Below are 17,821 nucleotides of genomic sequence, written 5' to 3' on the forward strand. Positions count from 1 at the left end.
CTTTTGCAGTTCTTTTCAAGCCACCACAAAATCACACCCCAGCCCTAATGAGATTTCAAGGGAGCACCAGGCTGAGGAAAGCAGCTAGGAGAAATGAATTGGGTCCCAAGGAAAGAACAATTTCTTTCTGTCTCCCCTGTTGGGTATTCAAAGGGCAAAGCAAGCTGGACTGCAGTTACAGAAGGGACACCAGGCCAGCTGATTCTCCTTTCCAGGCATACATCCACACTTTAAACCAAGTGTGGTGGTCATTTGGAAGCCAGGACACCAGCCACCAGGGCAAGCAGGATGTGCAGAGCTCTGCTGCTTTGGGCTACTCTCTTCCCATGGCATCTGGCGACTCCAAAAGTCTCCTCAGAAACTGGGGGCTGGTATTCCCAGTCCTTTTTTTCTGCTCCCAACTGTTTTGTAGAGATCTAGCCTACTGCAGATGTCACCTTTAAAACTCAACCACTCTACCCTCCCCAACTCCCCTAGCTGGCTTTAGGGTATCTACATCTGGTGAGATTTACTCTGCAAATCCCTCTGGCACACTGCTCCAAGCCACATCACCACTGTGGCTCTTTGCTGTGGCAGGGGGAACCAGGGTCCATCATGCCTTTTCACAAGGTGCAGATTCATGTGACAAACTAAGGCTGCAAGGTCTGGACAGGTCTGTCAGTCCACCACTGCCAGATCATGAAAGAAAATGGTTGTCTTGAATATTACAGTTCTCTTTGCCTTCAGCTTTTCTTTTCAAGGAGCAAACAAAGAGAAGATCAGCTAGTTATCATCTTAACTTCACCCTCCTAACTCCCTGTGGCTGTAGAAACAACCAACCTAATGCCCACAAATTTTCCCCACTTCTCTACCCCACTGCTCTGCTTCTCATCACTACACTACTAAGGTGGCTTTGGGTGTCTGTGGAGGAGAATGACAGACCAAGGGACACAGGTCTGGTGTGGGAGGTGTAACAGGTACACTGGCAAAGTTGTAATGAAAGAGAAGCAGACTGGGGAGAAGTGTTAGAAACAAGGCTTACAACATTTGCAAAGTCCCTGCTCTGACCTTCCCTGTTCCCCGGCCACATGGAGACAAGGTGTTCCCACCCACATTCCTAAGTGCTTTGGTTCACACATCCCATGTAGATCTGCCTGCTGGTGAGCCATTATCACTGCCCACAATTCTCCTGTTGAGCAAAGCTGATCAGATGGTTAGAGCCATTCCCAGCTAACTGCAGGTCAGAGAACCACCACAGAAATCCTCACAGCAAAGCCCTCTGGACACGAAGATGGACAAGCAAGGCTTATACCAGGGTCCACAGCTACCATCAGCTCCATGCTACCAGCACACACCAAGCCCAGCACACAGCAAGCCCAAGACCCCTGACCAGACTTATTCCCCCACTCACAGTGCCCCATGCAGCCAGCATGATTTCTCTGGGGCTTTGAGGAGCAGTTGCATTGGGAATTGATGGGGCCAGTCTCAGCAGCACTGATGTGAAACAGCTGCAGAGTCAGCAAACCCACAGTGGGGAAGGATGGGCTGCTGCTGACCAGTGTGAGGCATTGCGACAGATGACTGTGAAGGATCTACCTGCCCGCACACTTGCTGACCCTAACATGTATCTCCTACCAGCACAAAAGACACCAGGCTGAAGACAGAGGCTCTGAGGAAGTGCCTGGAGGCACAGAGGAGATGGGAGGGGTTGCAGGGAGAAGAAGCAAAGAGCTGCCTCAGCCCAGCCAGCCCGGGTGCTGTGAGGAGGCTCAGGCTGGCAGTATCACCACTCCACTGCTGCTTGCTTGCAATTTGTATCATGCACAATGAAACCCTTCCTGTGCACGGAGATGGGATATAATAGTCTGAATATTCAGCCTTTAACATCGAGGCATGAAGAGGTCCTTGAAGCATATTGCCTCTGGTCACCCACAACCACTGAATTCTGAGAAGTTGTCTCCATTTCATAACACATTTATAGCAGGTAGATTTCACATCAGCCTTTTAGGGGAGATGGTACGACTGCTTCATATGGGGATACAGGAAATAAATAGAACTGATATCTACTGAAAAAATGAAGTTTTGTTGAAAATAAATTAAAATTGTTAAAATTTAAAATTAATTACCTCAACCTCATAATTTCATTCAGAAACCTTTTTTCTTCAGTAAACTAACAAAATATTTTGCTTTACTCTTATCTATTTGATTCACTTCATTTTGACTTTTATTTTCAAATACTCATTTTCATGCTTTACAGACAGAATTTATCACCATATGAAATGCAAATCAAAACAACGTGATGATACTAAATGTAAATGTTTTGATTGTCTCTAAACCCATTTTCCCTCAGAAATTATTAAGAATTTTGGCTGTTTGTCCCAAGTGGGAGAGGAAAGCAAGACCCCCTCCCCTATGATGCTGGCTGTATGCTGTAGACCAGAAATCCTGGCCTCTGACCAGCTCTTTGACTTGTCTCTCATGCACCTGAAATATCCAGACCTCTCCTGTGGAGACATCTAAAGCCTTCTGTTCAGATAAATCAACTCTGCCTTTAAAATAATTCAGCCCATCAAGTGACAACTATTGGTATAGCTCAGAGCCTACATCTGTCAAATTTTACACAATAGTGCTTTCCCTTTGGCTTGGAAGGATCAATTTAATGAGGTTCAGAGCACAGATCAGTACCCGAATCAAACACATGCTTCCTGGCCCGTCCACACACACACATCTCTGTATGGAGATGCACACAGCAGCCCTGAGCCTGAGCCTGCATCTCCCAGGCACATCCCTACCAGTGTGTGACGGACAAGGTTGCATTCCCACTGCCCAGTGACTGCAGCCATGTCCATGCCTGTGCATCATGGCAAAGCCTCTTTTAATGCCCTGCCAGAGGGCAAAGCTCCTACCAAACCAAGAGACTGCTGATAGCTGCCAGGGCAGGAGACATCCCGCCAACCTGGTCCAGGCCCCAGTAAGGAGAGTCTCTTGGTCGCTGGAAAATTGTCATCATGGTCTATTAACAAGCAGTAACCCAGTTTCCTGGCAGAGACTTCTGGAAAAGGAGACCAGGAGCAACTGCTGTGGTCACAAGCTGTGTTAGAAAGGTTTCCTGTGAGTAAGAGTGAGGAATTACGAATTACAACGCTCTCAGGTCAGGCAGAGTGAGCACACCAACTATTCGGGAAGCGCCTCAGTAAGCATCCTTCCCAGGCTGCCACAAGGGTTCATGACAAAACCCCACTTTGCCTGGCTGAAGAAATGTGACTTTTCTCCAAAAACTGGCATGAAATGAATGCAGGATAGAGCCATTCCTGCCAGCAGAAGGCCAGAAATTGGATTTGTGAAGGAATTTACAAGAACCGCTTACTTAATTATGAATGTTGATTTATCCCATGTTGCCCAAGGGCCAGAGGCCACCTGAGCTGTGGGCTGTGTGGAGGCACCTGTGTGCCAGGACTGATGCTGCAGTTTAAGAAACCTGACCAAGTACAGTCACATTCCCCACTTAGTGTCGGACTGGGGAGCACAGATGTTAATAAACTTTAGGACTTTGCTCTCCAGAAATATCTCTGAAGAAAAGCGCTTTTCTCCCCAGGAAGCCGCTGTCCAGATTTTCATATTTTATTTAGCTCCAAATTTTAGAGGCAAACCCCCTGCTTTTTGTTCATTTTCCCTGATAACAGAATCCTTGTATTTTCTGCACAATAAACAGCCTATAAATAAAATACTGACATGGATGTCACACAAAAAATATCTAGAGGGGGATTAGTGTATGTTCTGGATAATAAAAGGAGCCGGTTAAATTATTCATAGTGAATAAATCAGCCCTTTTCCATTTTGGGAGCAGACCCTGAAATTTGTCGAAGCAGACCCTGAAATTTGTGGAAGCTCTTGGTATATGTTCAGGATGGGAGTGACTCATTTATTTCATTAGACCTTCTGTTGTGGTTTGTGATTTGTCCCGCAAGTCACGTGTGATCGGTGCTATTCCTCACTGGCCTTGTGATTATTTTTTTTTTCTTAAGGCAATGACAAACGATGGCTACAGGACAGCCACTGCCCTTCTCCATGTACCCAACCTCACCACCACATGAACAATAGGGATAGGAGACGGGGTAATGGGTTTAAGCTGAAGGAGGGTCGATTTAGATTAGATGTCAGAAAGAAATTCTTTACTGTTAGAGTGGTGAGGTACCGGAACAGGTTGCCCAGAGAAGCTGTGGATGCCCCATCCCTGGAAGTGTTTAAGACCAGGCTGGATGAGGCTTTGGGCAACATGGTCTAGTGGCAGGTGTCCCTGCCCGTAGCAGGGGGGTTGGAACTAGATGATCTTCGAGGTCCCTTCCAACCCAAACCATTCTATGGTTCTATGAATAGGAGCTACATGAGGAACAGTCACTCTTGTAGTACTTGGGCACACAGGAATGGGGTCAGGTGACTGTTCCTGAACATCAAAGAATCAAGAGATACGAGCACTCTCCAAGCACATGAGTATTTGTGAAGACGTTAATAAATGCACCACCAGCTCTGACAACACTGAGCCATCACTCAGGTGTAGAAAGTAACAGCCAGAAAAAGCACTTGGGGCACTTAGTGAGCAATATCCATTTCCCAACATTTTAAATTTCTACAATATGCATCTTTATCAGGGACCAAAACCCAACCTACCTCATTACACGAGGGTGTGTCCTGTCCAGCTTCACTAGATTTATGCCTGACTCTTGCTGCACACCGGGCAGGCCAAGAAGAGCGCACAGTCCTTGGCAGAGCATTGCAGCATGCTTCAGGCATTGTAATAACCCTAGAAGTGGGTACATGTGGGCTATTGCCTCCTAGACAGATGATTTGTGAAGCATTTTTAAGTCCTTTCAGTTGAGAAGTGCTGTGCAACCACTGGAGTCTATTATTATCAGGGAAGAAGGGTAGGAGGTAACAAATTTCCTTTACCTATAGGCTTATCTTGTGCTCCAGAGCAACACATTCAAGCATCTTAAGAAGTGTGCCATTTTAATTTCATTTTCTTCCTACTTATTCCAAAGCAGCCAAAGCTAAGTATAATGAAGACTTAAGTGTTCCTCAGAGCCACACAATTATTACTGGTCTTGGTTTCCCCATCTATTAAGAAGAAATGAAAATATTAACCCTAGCCTTGCAGCAGGACACCAGGGCTGTAACCCAAGGCTTCCCACTGTGGCTCCCACACAAACTGCCCTCCAACTAAGCACAGCCACAGTTCCTTGGGTTGCAGCTCCGCTTTGGTGTGGAGATGCCTCAAACCGCCTAAGGGTTCTCTGCAAGGGTGGCTTAGCCCCATATGGCTTTTCTAGAGCCTAGTTCCTCTCTTGGGGATCTTTGCCCCTGCTGCTGGAATAGCTCAGCCATTCACAAGCAGCTGCTGGCTTGCTGCACACTCCGATAACGCGACATTGATGGGGATTTTACTCAAAGAGCCGTGATTCAGCAGCTTGGCCACCTGCAGCTCTGAGCAGGGAGGAAGCAATCCTTGGAAGAGGATTGTGCAGCCAGCCACTGTCGCCCTACCCCACTAAGGCAACCCTGCATGGAAAGCACCCATGAGCAAAGCGCCCTAGGTCCCCAAGCTGGCTTTGTCACAGCAGCCCCTTCCTCACCACCACTCCTTGTCAGCTTTAACTTTGAAAGCCAAACCTCCCTCCCTGGCTCCTCAGGATTTACATGAAAGCAGTCAGTGGGGAGTTCATTCATGCTGGGCTTATACTTCTAAATTATAAAGTGTGTCAAATGAGGATTTAATTTATATTTAACAAGACAATGTTTGTAAATTAATTATTCATCAGCTGATAACAAATAAACATTTTCCCCTTCCCTCCCTCCCCCTTTTTCACAGTGTTTTCACAAATGTACCATACATGCAAATCTATTAAATCTATTCTGCAGTACTCCAGACGTGGGAAAATATGTTCTTCATCCTCAATTTCGTTATTGTGTTGCATGGTAACTAGTACAGCCAGACACAGCATTATGAATTTAATAGTGCGCAGCATCTCCTTCCTAAAGAGGGAAGGGGGGGAATATTCAACACATGTATTTGGACACATCACCCTGTTCGGGTTCCAGTCCCCCGCTCTCAGGCAGAGCTAAGTGAATAATTTGCTGTAATAATGGAGGCAGGAGCTTAGCCTTACCCCCTGGAAATCACAGGCACTTCAGAGGCAGCAGAATCTGGCCCCTGGTGAATAACAGTAGCCAATTTTGCTCTTTCCATCTTTATTATCATTAAGTAATGAGATTGAGGTGGTGCACAATCCCAGCAGAAGAGCTGTCATCGAGTTTTGCTACAGAATTTGGCATGCAAGGGCATCTCCTCACACATACCAAAGAGAGGAGTCTCCAGCATCTAAACTAGCCCTGGCTGCACTGCCTCTGATTCCAGACACCTGAAACAGGTAACCAAGGCAGGTCCCTGGATGAATGGTATGTCTCCACTCACTCTGGCCAGGAGGTTACCACAGTGTTTGGGCTAGGTTCTCTGTGTTCAACTCCTTGAGTCTCACGCTTCATTTTGTGCAAGAAAGGAAGAAATGGACATTCAGCTCTGACCTCTGGAAGGAATCTGAGGAGCTCTGGGCAGAGCTTGCTCCTCAATCTTGGAACAGAAGCACTTTTTCCACTCCCACCCATGCTGGCCCTCCTGGATACTTCACGGACATCCTCAGGACTGAAAGACACTCAGCCCCAATAGCTGGCTTTACTTCTAAAGCATCATTTCCTGAGAGTTAAGCATCCCTAAAGGAAAGTGATCCAGAATTCCAGGTGCCCTTGACACCAGTTAAAGCCATAATCTATAGCAATAAAGCCATTACAAAACAAAACCACGAGCAAATCCCTCCAGCAAACAACCAGTCAGCAAAAAATTTGAACCCAAAGTCTCCTCTATTGGTCCCTGCTGCCGCAGCCTTCCCTGACACCTCTTCCCACAAACATGCTTGGAGAACCAAGGTGGGTCTTTGCACCAGGCTCAGCTTAGCGAATAAGCCAAGGACACCTAAACACTATTTGTGTTAACGGGAATCTAATTGGGCATCCAGATCCACGACACAGCTTGGAAAGCTGTGGCACTGTGGGTGATAACTCATTTGGCTTGAGGTGCTGCTAGCCAGCACCCAGCGGCAGCAGGCAGCTCTGGAATGGCTTGTGGCAGAGTGCATCCTTTCCCCGACAGCGTAAACGCATCTTCCCACCACCATGAGAAGCACCAACTGCCCCAATCCCACCCAAAGACAACAGGTTCATGGGGGTGGGGAGCAACTGGAGCAAACAGCTGTGGGACCCAATAGTCCCCACTTTTCTGCACCCTTTTCCCTCTCAGCTCATCCTCTTTCAACCAAGCCCCATCGCACTTCCTATCATCTAACCATCTCCTAGCTTTATTTCTAGTTACTGCCACATTTTGGCTGCAGAGCACAGAGGGTCCTTTCCCCAGGAAGAAGAGAATGTAAAATTTGCTCAGCTGCCTAAATGGGAAACAAGACTGCCATTCTGGTCTACAAAAGATTCCAGGAAATCACTTTACATTTCTTCCCCCTCCAAACCTGCCCGCCTTCTGCTGACTCCTGAATGTTAATGTTATTTATGACAAGTGATTGATGAGAGGGATGCAGAATTCACACCCAGCACAGGGCATTTTCAAATCACCTATTAATTTTTAAGGACCAGAATCAGTTTTGTATCCTGACATGATTTATCATTTGGAGGTTGAGCAGCAGCTCTGCAGGGCCAGCTTCCAAGCCCTGACAGAGCACCACCAGGCTGAAGGCAGTGGTGAGTCGTTAACCCTTTGAGGGGTGAGCAGAAGATCACAAGACACCAGTATGCAAATGACATTGCTTAAGTTGGAGCCTTCTATTCCACCAGCACATCAGGGACATGAAGCCTTCAGCTTCAGATGCACAGATCATGCTGGTCCAAGGTAATAGCCACAGTAGTGCTGCGATATTTCTTAAAAGCAGAGCTAGTTTTTTATCTTTTACATAGCCTGGCTATGTGAAAGAGAAATGTTTACATAAGACACTGTCATCACAATGTACCTAGAAAAGATCAGTGGGACATTTCCCTTCCAGTGGACCTTCCAGCCTACACGAGCCTCTGTATCTGTGGTAGAGAGAAATACCACCATGGGCTCATGAGGAGAGATCTAGCTCCAAGTCAAATTCTGGTTCCCTTTTCTCAGAAATGTGTATCTCCTCAGGTTGCATCTGGGAAAAGGGAAAGATCAGGCATGTGGGATGGGTCTGACAGCTGGGAGAAGGCAGCTTCTCAGGTTGGGAGAAGCTACATAAAAAGAGGCAAAGTGGGAATGACACGTCTCCAGCAAAGACAATCTGTATCATAGGTTGGATGCCAGCCTGCCAGTGGCTGGCAGGACCCACAGAATGACTTAATTCATTGCATCAGCATGGAAAAGCAAACAAACACAAAACAAGTGGGTGAAGCAGCCAAGTCCAGAAGTGACACTGTGGCAGCTTTGTGACAGCTCTTTTCTCTTACTTCAGGAGACACTATAGCAGGATGCAGCCTCTCTCATAAGCAGGGGGAGATACTCAGAGTACAGATGGCAGAAAGCTGCCATCTGAGGTTACGAGACCTGGGTCTAGCTGTCCTCAGTATCTTTAATATCAGCCCAGCATCTCAGGGAGAATGGTTTTAAAGCTCAAGGGCATCACAGATTCAAGCTTAGAAAGTTACCTAAGGGGATGGGGAAGGGGAGATGTCAGAGATTCTACTTGGGGAGTCATATGTAGGTATCTTCAGATCAGTGGTGACTGTTGGGACCCAGCAGGGACCCCAGACTTGTAGCATCCAGGCACTTCGGAGAGACAGTGCAGCCAGTTGTGACTGATGCCACAAAATCTCTCAACTGTCTCTACCTGGAGTGGTTTCCTCCCCTGCCTGAGCAGCTCCTTGCCATGCCATTGCCACAAATGGCAATACCTCCCTGCAGATAGGTAGATTATCCCTGTGGCAGCAGCTTCCCCAGCAGAGCCCTGCAGATGTAGGCAATTCCAAGCGCCAGTCTTGCCTTGACACTCAGGGCTCACATTAAGTGTGCTGGGACCCCCTGTGGTCCTGTACAGTTGTGGAGCCCCACTTTGTGAAGCATAAAAGCTTCTGCTGACTCTTAGAAAGAGCTAAAGATATGGGTTGAGCTCTCTAGGAACGGTCAGGGCTGTCTTCAGCAGCACTCTCCCATATGATTTTCTGGTGTCTAGTAAGGGTTGAGTTCACACAATTTTTCCCCTTGGTGGGGATGGCTGTTGTCATTGCCTTCATCCTGTTTTCACAAAAATACTGGAGATGCTGCATATGCCTGAAGCTCCTATACCTGCACCCATATATGGTAGGTATTAGCCCAGTGGATCCAAAATACTGAAAAATTGGGATGGACCTATGTTCTCACATACCCATCACCATGGCATAACTGTGTTTCTTAGGAAACCGTACTAGCAGCAGTGCCTGATATCTCCGTTTAGGAGAAGAGATGAACTCTGGATGCAAGACTGGATTTTATAAGCCATTCTCTACTGTTATCACCTTCATGGCTATGCAGTGCTCCTGTGACAGAGAAGAGAGCAGAGCTTCCAACAGGGGTGGAAAGGGGTAAGGTAAATGGCTAAGAGGGAAAGAGAAGGAATGAGGACATGCACTGCGGTTTTGTGTGGTTTTCTTGGCATATCCTTGGGCAGTGCAAAGCAGATAGGACAGCCACCTATAACATGACTCTTATTCCACTACCTCCAGGCACAGCAGTGGCCAGGGTGCAAGTGAGTACATCCAGCCCCTGCACCCTTCCCCCTGCACTGCTGCTTTTACATCGCTGTGACTTCATGTCCACAGACACACATGGGATGGAGGAGCTTGTGGCATCTGCTGGCAGCCAGGGATGACATCCACATGGCTTGGGCTGTAGTTCTCCTCCCAGAATCCAGGCCCACAGAAACAATGAAAGGAATTTTTTTTATCTTGAGGCCATCCCTGCTGGGCCTCCTGATGGCGGCCTCATCGAGCAAGCGAGCACCCAGCCAGGCCCCCATCTGGTGGCTCGTGAGCAGGTGCTGCTTGGGGGCATATGCTCGGTGGTGGCTAGTCAGAAGGGTAGCTTCAGAATGCTTTCTGGAGTGAAAGTGGTACTACAACTACAATGCCATTACTCCATCCCTAGAGGGGTTTGTTCAGTGGAAATTTTCTACCTGGGAAACTAAAAACAACATGCCCATTGTGAGAACTTTCTTTTTTCAGTTTAGGGGGACTGGTTTTCTTTCTGCTCCATTCTGCATTGAGATACACAAAAAGACGAATTGTCCTGGCTGTACCTCTCCTTTGTCCTTTCCATCCCACTGCCCAGTGGACCAAAGAAGTCTTTCCAAACTTGACAGCAGTCAGGTTTGTTTCTTGCTAGAAAAGAGGAAAAAATTACTTCACAGGGAAAAAAATAATGGAAGTTTTCTGTGAAAAATAAATAATGGACAGTTGCTCTCCAGTGCATGGCCTTGAGGCTCTTCAGACCAAAGAGCATCTCTGTTAAGTGTTTCTGCAGCACCTAGTACTGCAGGGTCCTAAGCCATGAGTAGCTGCAGTTGTGGTGGCATCAATCTAAGGTGCTATGTACTGAAGAAGAGCCGTCTGCCCCAAGGCACCCCATCTGCCCCTCCCCAGCACTGCAGGCCAGGCCTGGGCACGGAAGTTTCACACCATCAGACCATTGCCATGGAAACTATCTCCCAGTACCTATTTCAGTCCTCCTGGGAAACACACTGCTCCCCCTCTCAGCCACCACTGCACTGTCTCAACCAGGACAAAGCCACCAGGCAGAGATGTCTGTCCACACATTGCCAGTGAAGACCAAAGAGCATCATCATCCTTCTCCCTGAGCTCATAAGCATGGTAAGGTTGCTGAGCTCACCAAGGGCACTTGAGGACCTTGCTCCTAACCTGGGATGGCTGTCAAGCCTTTCCAGCTCCAGCTATCAGCAGGTCAGAGCACCTCTTCCCAAGGAAAGGTAAACAAATCCACCTCTTCTCATGACAACACCACCTTCACACCATGCCTAGCCAGCATGACACAACCTGCCAACAGCACTGGGCCAGCTACCTCCCACGGTCTTAGCTGTGGTGATACCACAACCCTGCAGCAATGTCACCACTCACCATCTGGATGACAGACACCGGCCCGATGCTGTTCACGTAGATATCCACATCAATAAACGTGGGCTTGACTGTAAAGAAAATAAAATAGGTATGGATGAGCTGGGGCTAGCATCAGTTGTGACGGGCTGAAGATCAGGGGAGCATCTGGGATCAACATGGCTCCATCTTACCAAAAAGCCCAACTACAGCAGCCACAAAAGCATGGAAAACACAAGACACAGCCAGGCCAGGTCACCACCTGCGGTGACAGAGAGCTTCGGGGGACACTTACTGCCAATGTCAGGCCTCAGCTTGTTGTCATAGTTCTTCAGCAGCAAGTTGAGGATCTGCGTGGCATCAGTCTCCTGTGCCTTGGGGGTGAGGACCCAGGTTTTATTGATGCTGAGGTAATCATAATCATATTCTTCTGTGCTCTCACACCTGGAGTGGACAGACAAAAGGAGAGACATCGCTGTGGTATCTCTCTGGCACTCTGTGGAAGCAGGAGCACAGCTGGGTTTCAGAGGTACAGCAGCACTGCTAAAAGGCAGAACATGAGGAACTCGAGGATTTCCTCTCAGCCATGCTACTATGATGACACAACTCACCTGGCACCTTTGCTCACTTCAGGGTCCCCGGACACGCAGGGACCTTACCGCCAGTGGTGAGGACTAGTAGGCATGGGGTGCTCCACATCCTCCCCAGCTCCCTTTGGACACACACTACTCATCTCTGAAGCATGGGAGCCAGTCCCTGCCCTGCCCTCCCCTGCCATGTTCCTGCCCATCCCACTCCTGGCCCTCCTCTACTGCTAGCAGCACCTGGAGCTGCCTGTTAACCCCAAACACCTCAGCTGCTCTGCCTGATGCTTGCACCTGAAGCGGGCTTCCTCCAAGTAGGAATAGAGTAACCAAACAGCATTTTTGGGGAGCAAGGCATTTACAATAAAAGCATTTCAGAGAAAAGAGGTCCTAAAACTACCAAGCAGGCAGCATGCACTACTGGCTTGCCAGGAATCCAGCCATCTGCCCTGCACAGATCCTGGGAAATGAAAGCCTTCTGCAAACTCCTCTGCCCGCAGGCCAAGACCTGCCATGACCCATTCCCTGTACTCACCAATCCTCCCTCCCCAGCCTCTGGCATCAGTTTCCATTTAAAGATGCTCCATCTTCCTGATCTTCCAGTTCCAAGCCAGGCAAGGAAAGCTTGCATCCTCCTTTGGACATGATCCACTAAGCAACAGCTTCTCCCACTGCCTTTCAAATCTGCCCTCTCTAAACGTGTCACACCCAACCTTTTCCTAAAGGAGTTTTCCTAAACCCTCTAATTAAATTAGGTCCACATGGTCACCTGGGAAATTCTAACCACCTGCCACTGCTCTGGACAGCTCAATCACAAGATCGTCCCCGGAATGACACAGCCATATGTGGGAGAGGATGCCGAGCAGTCCCACACCCAGCACACCGGCCTTAACGTCTGCCATGTCAGCATGTCACCTGCCCCGATGCCAGAAAGGGTCTCACAGCGGGAGCTGCCACTGTGTTGACGCTTCCCAGCTGGAGCCTCACAGCTCCGAGGTGCAATCAGGCACCACCAATACAAATCTCCCTTCAGTGCCTGGGGAGGCAGAGCCTGGCAAAGGTACTTGAAGGGGGAAAAAAGCATTAAATTGACATGTTGCAGTCAATTTATCAGATGCTCCTCTTTTAAAACCCCAGATAAAACTTGCTTTCACAATCACTTTAAAACTCTTTACATCTCCCCAGCTTTCAGGCACTGGGATGGGTCCCCCAACAAGGGCTAGGCTGCATGCAGCTGGCTGCCTGCCGCCACGCATTAGGTACTGGTACATCAGCTTGTTGTTTCCTGTCTGATTGCACTGCACTTTCTAACGATGCTTAAGGAGTCTCAAGCAATGCTGTCAGGATGCGCTTCCCTATCTGAACAGCAGCAGTGCGGGCTTGCCTGGCTGTCATGCTGTGGCGTGCCTTCAAAATGCAGCTGAGCAGACAGCTCCGCAGCATCCAGCAGCTGCAGGAGGCACAGGGTAGCACCGCTGTACCCACCTGAAAACTGGCCAGACCCGAAATCTGGGGCTGGCCCTGCTCCCGTGGGGCACAAAGAGGGACAAGCATCTCTGCCCAAACTCCAGCTCAGGGCAGAGGAATGCAATCCTAACTGCTTTTCCTTGCTGCCAGTGATTTGGGTGACACAGGCTGCCTCTAGCAGAGTCAGAATAGCTACAATGAAACTTTATCTCAGTGTTCCCTTGACCCTACTTGAAGTCAGCTCAAGACAGGTTACCTGCCAGCACTGAACTCTGCATGTCCCTCTACCCTGCCAAAATCCAGTTCCTGCAAGCCATAAGGCTACAGTAGAGTCTGAAACATCCCTCCGGGGCCGAACAAAACCTGGCTGGTTACTCTGACCTCAACCTTCTGGCTTCCCCTCATTTAGTGTCGCTGATTAACACCCTAAGGCTTGGGGTAGCATTTCCAGGGAGTCACATCCCTATTACAGATGCAGTGACATTACCAAAAATATGCTTTTTGCTAATGCAGCTAATCCTGGACTATTAAACCATACTAAGCCATCTTAGCATAAGCAACCCAGCTTTTGCTGGAGAACATATGCTTTTGCTGGGTGCCTGTGCACACAGAGACACACGCTAGCTCTGCCTGGTCAGGAGTATGACTCTCATGCCACCTGATGCAAGCCCCTGCCTCTTCCTCAGTCTCTCTTCCGAGTGGCCCCACTTCATATCAAGAAGGGAAGAGTGCAAGAGCTATTGCAGAGGAGAAGAATTAAGGTGACATGTGCATGTCCCCCCCACAGCTGCTAATGGAAATGTCAAACTGCAAACCTGTGGCAATCCCCAACGCGCTGTGAACACTTGCCAGCCCGGTGGCTCCATCTCCTCATACAAAGCGACTGTCTCAGTGACGGGGGACAGCCAGTTCTCATATGTCTCCATGCAGCCAGGAGGAAAGGCTGAGCCACGTTTCCTCACCTCCGCTTGTTGAAATGTCAAAACATCTGCCTGACAGCACTCCTGTGCTTGGCCACAGGGCTGCAATGCAGCTGCAAGCATTGGCAGGGGGTGGGCAGGGGGGATGACGGCAGGGCAGAGCTGGGGACGTTGCAAGGAAACCCCTGGTCTGACAGATGCAGTCAGGGCCGTGACAGCTCCCACTGGTGCCCAGAGCAGGAGACTTGCACAGCAGGGAGATGTCCTTTCAGATGTGCTCACGTATATGGATGGAGTTGGACAACTCTCATTGGGCAACCCTTGGCATTCCAGCAGGGCAGTGCTCTGCCTTGCCTCCCTAATTCTGTTTTACTCAAGCGCACACCTGTTTTGCTGAGGTTTCCAAGCACACTGATGGTCAAAGTAAAAGCCACCCAAAGAGCTGGTGGCTGGCTCCCTCCCCCAGTGACCAAGCTGTCTGACAAGGTTTCCCTTGGCAGGGGGAGGGGAAGAGCAACATGTGCCACAAGCACTCGAAGACGCTTCTGCTCCTTGCCTAGCAGGACAGCTGATGGTGCTTAACCAGGATGCACACCCGCTACTACTTGCAACCTGATGTGTTAATGAAGTCTGAGACCAGTAAAATTTTGTACTGAGACCTGCACCCACTGGCTGGGGGTGGGGTGCGACACACACCCTCTTAGCCATCCTTAGCCCTGAGGCAGGAACATCCCAGAGCAGATACTGAGGCTGTGATTGTCCAGCCCCTCTGCAAACGCAGCTCAAAGCCTCCCCTGCTCCTGAGGAACTGACAACAACAAAATGCAAGAACAACACTTGGTTGAAAAGCACTGTGGTCAATCCTAATTACCACATGCTAATATGTCCTTCTAGCCACGCATCCCAATGTATCCAAGGGTTGTAGGCATAGGGACATTCAGGCAAATTACTCTGAATTAGTAGTAGGCAGAGGATTTAAGGACAGGGGGCTCACTAAACTGTACCCTACCTGTTTCACATGTCTTTGTACCTCTGCTTTCACAGCACACTCCATGAAGCCCCAGTCATCAAGTCTGCACAGTTTCAACCATTTGCCAAGCCCAGCTTTCCAGTGGTGTGATGCTGTGCAGGGATCTTGCCTTCAGGGCTCAGAGTTGGCTGCCTTGGTCCCAACCAAGGCAGCGTCCTGGGAAACGCTGGTGGGGGAACCATCTAGAGAGTGCTGAGTCACCTGGCACAAAGCATCCAGCCCTCTCGAGCACCAGGGTCTTGCAGCTTGTGCCAGGAGAAGAGCTTGCACACATGTAGCACCTGAACCCGGCTCCTCACCCCAGCAACCCACCATCAAGTGTAGGGCAGGTGAGATTCACTCCCTGCAAGCTGCAGCCAGGGAAAATGCAGTGAATGCAGAGTAAGACCCTGATATAACTTGCTCCTTTTCTCCTTCTTCTCCCAGAGACTTCCTCTCCCACTCCATCACTTCCCCAACATGCATAGACACTGTTCCTAGCAAAGCGAGTCTCAGGGAAAAGGTAGACACGAGAAACTGGGCAGAAGGGAAGCTGGGCCAGCTACAGGGTAAATCTTCCTGCTCAAGGGCATGTGAATACATGACTTAACTGCTCCTCCGTGTGATCTTGCAGCTTACGACTCACTCTCTGAAAATGCAGTGCTCGCGGCAGTGCACTGCAGGGACGGTAGGGCACAGGAACTGGGACCACCACAGACCACCCTCTTGGCCCTCAAATGCCCCCCAGGCACCAGCATGCTAGAGAGAGGGTGGGTGTCAGGGCACGAGCTGTGGGGCAGCTCTTGCTGCCTCGACCCTGGGAAGCTCCAAAGGACCGCAGCAGGGACTGACTTTCTGCCTGCACCTGAGGTCGGGAAGCCTTGGCAGAGCAGACCATTTGTAGCAGGATTCATGCTCCCTGTCCCTGACTGCATTTGTAATGGGATTTGATCGGCTTTAAGGCAGCTTATTCTGCCAATTAGCTTCAGCCAGTAAAATCCCTCTTCCCCCGAGCCCTGGGGGCAACAATCTGCTGAGAACATGTTCTTTCCCTGATCTAGCCATTAAACTCACCAGCAGAGCTAGGAATTGTAAAAAAAAAAAAAAAAAAAAAAAAGGGAAAAAGAAACTTGAAAACCCCTTGTGCATGGGGCCTTTCATCACTGTTTACAGAAAAGCGCTATGAACCACTGGCCCTGGGAGAGAACCGTAATCTGCCAGCCCCATGCCTCTGCTCGCCTCCTCACACAGCGTGCCAGTGGCATCAGGCTGGCATCGGACTCCTAGCCGGCACCCAGAGCTGGGACCTGGGGCCAACCTGTAGAGCAAGGCAAGAGCCCACGCTGCCCTCCTCCTGCCAGGCTGCAAGACCTGTGAGGGGCTTTTGGGGTGCCAGGGGATGGGGTGCAGGGAAGGGGACACAGGCTCCTTCCCACCCAGCCCGACTCCACGTGGAAATGCTCCGGTGATGGATGGAGCCCCCAGGAGGTACCAAGCTCCCTCAGGTCGTGCTCTGCACACCCCCAGAAAGGGCTCAGCCCCCGGCAGGATTCAGCCAGCGAGGTGATGGTGGGGTGGAAAATGGGATGTTCTTTTGATTCCCGGCATGCGAAGGGGGAACTCGAGGTGCAGAGCACATGCAGGCGCTAGGTACTGTCACGACCAGACCTGACCCTGCCTCGGGGTCGGCTGGAAGGAACCGCCGGGGGCGCAGAGGTGCCCAAACCCCCGCTGAAGCCGGGGTGGGGTGGCGCGGGGAGAGATGCTGCGACTCCAGCCCCTTCCCTCCCACTGCCCCGACGCGTAAACTGAGGCGAGGAGGGGGCGTCCCCGTTCGGCGAGGGGGGACTCACCTGGCGCGCAGGACCGGCCCGAGGGCCAGGCAGAGCAGCAGCACCGTCCCAGGCATCTCGGCGAGGCAAGGACCGGCCCCGGGGGGGCGGCGGCGGCGGTGCGCCCGCCCCGGCGGGGCTCAGCGCGGGGCCGGGGCGGCGGCGGGGCCCCCCCGCTGCCCGCTGCGCCGCGCTCCAGCCTGGCCGCCGCCCGCCCGGCTCCGCGCCCCGCTCCGCGCCGCCGGAGAGGAAGGGGAAAGTTGGGCATCTCTTCTCCGACTCCGCGGCGGGGAGGGGCTCGGCGCAGCGTCCTACCTCCCCGCTCAGGGGCTGGCTCCCCCCGCACCCCCCCGAGGGCTGAGCGCCAGCGGGGGGGGGGGGCGCACCGCAGAGTCAAACCCGCGCATCTGCCTCCCGCCGCGCTGCCGGGGAGCGAGCACCGTCAGCTGGTGTAAGGATCTCTCGCTCCCCCTTTACGTAACGAGGCGCTTGATTTCTCTTAACAGTAGCTTTTTTTTAATGCACAACAGTTGGGTTTTTTTTTTTAAAAAAAAGAAAGAGTGGGTAATTGTTGTTAAAATATGCAAACCGTCAGGCCCCGCTGGGCTGAGCTGCAAGGGAGACGCAGCTGAGGGAAGGTCCTTTCCTACCTGTTGGGGCTGTTGTCCTGCAAGAGAAGCCGGGAGGGTGTATGGGTGGGAGCTGTGGGACAGTTGGGAGTCGCAGGTGGGCTGTGGATTTTCAGCCTGTCGCACTCTGCTCTCCCGGTTTGCCAAGCTGCACTTGGGCATTTCTTTTCACTGCTGGCATCTGACTTGTAAACAGGAATAACAGATTCCTTCTTGGTGAGTTTTGGGTCAGAGTTGCTCA

General features: G+C 50.5%; 1 protein-coding gene across 2 annotated transcripts in view; it reads right to left on the bottom strand.

Moving 5' to 3' along the window:
- The window catches only part of GABRE (gamma-aminobutyric acid type A receptor subunit epsilon), a 42,371-nt gene extending 25,058 nt beyond the window's left edge, over positions 1-17,313 (bottom strand). Inside the window, exons 1-3 of one of the 2 annotated variants that reach the window (XM_054839828.1) lie at positions 16,973-17,313; positions 11,435-11,583; positions 11,164-11,231 (exon numbers count right to left, since the gene is read on the bottom strand). In XM_054839828.1, the coding sequence (XP_054695803.1) occupies positions 11,164-11,231; positions 11,435-11,583; positions 16,973-17,028 (273 nt within the window). In that variant the 5' untranslated portion in view covers positions 17,029-17,313. The remainder of the gene's footprint in view (positions 1-11,163; positions 11,232-11,434; positions 11,584-16,972) is intronic. The other variant, XM_054839826.1, reaches the window with a different exon arrangement.
- Between the last annotated feature and the right edge of the window lie 508 nt (positions 17,314-17,821).

This window comes from Grus americana, chromosome 12, assembly GCF_028858705.1.
Source record: "Grus americana isolate bGruAme1 chromosome 12, bGruAme1.mat, whole genome shotgun sequence".
Lineage (NCBI taxonomy): Eukaryota > Metazoa > Chordata > Aves > Gruiformes > Gruidae > Grus > Grus americana.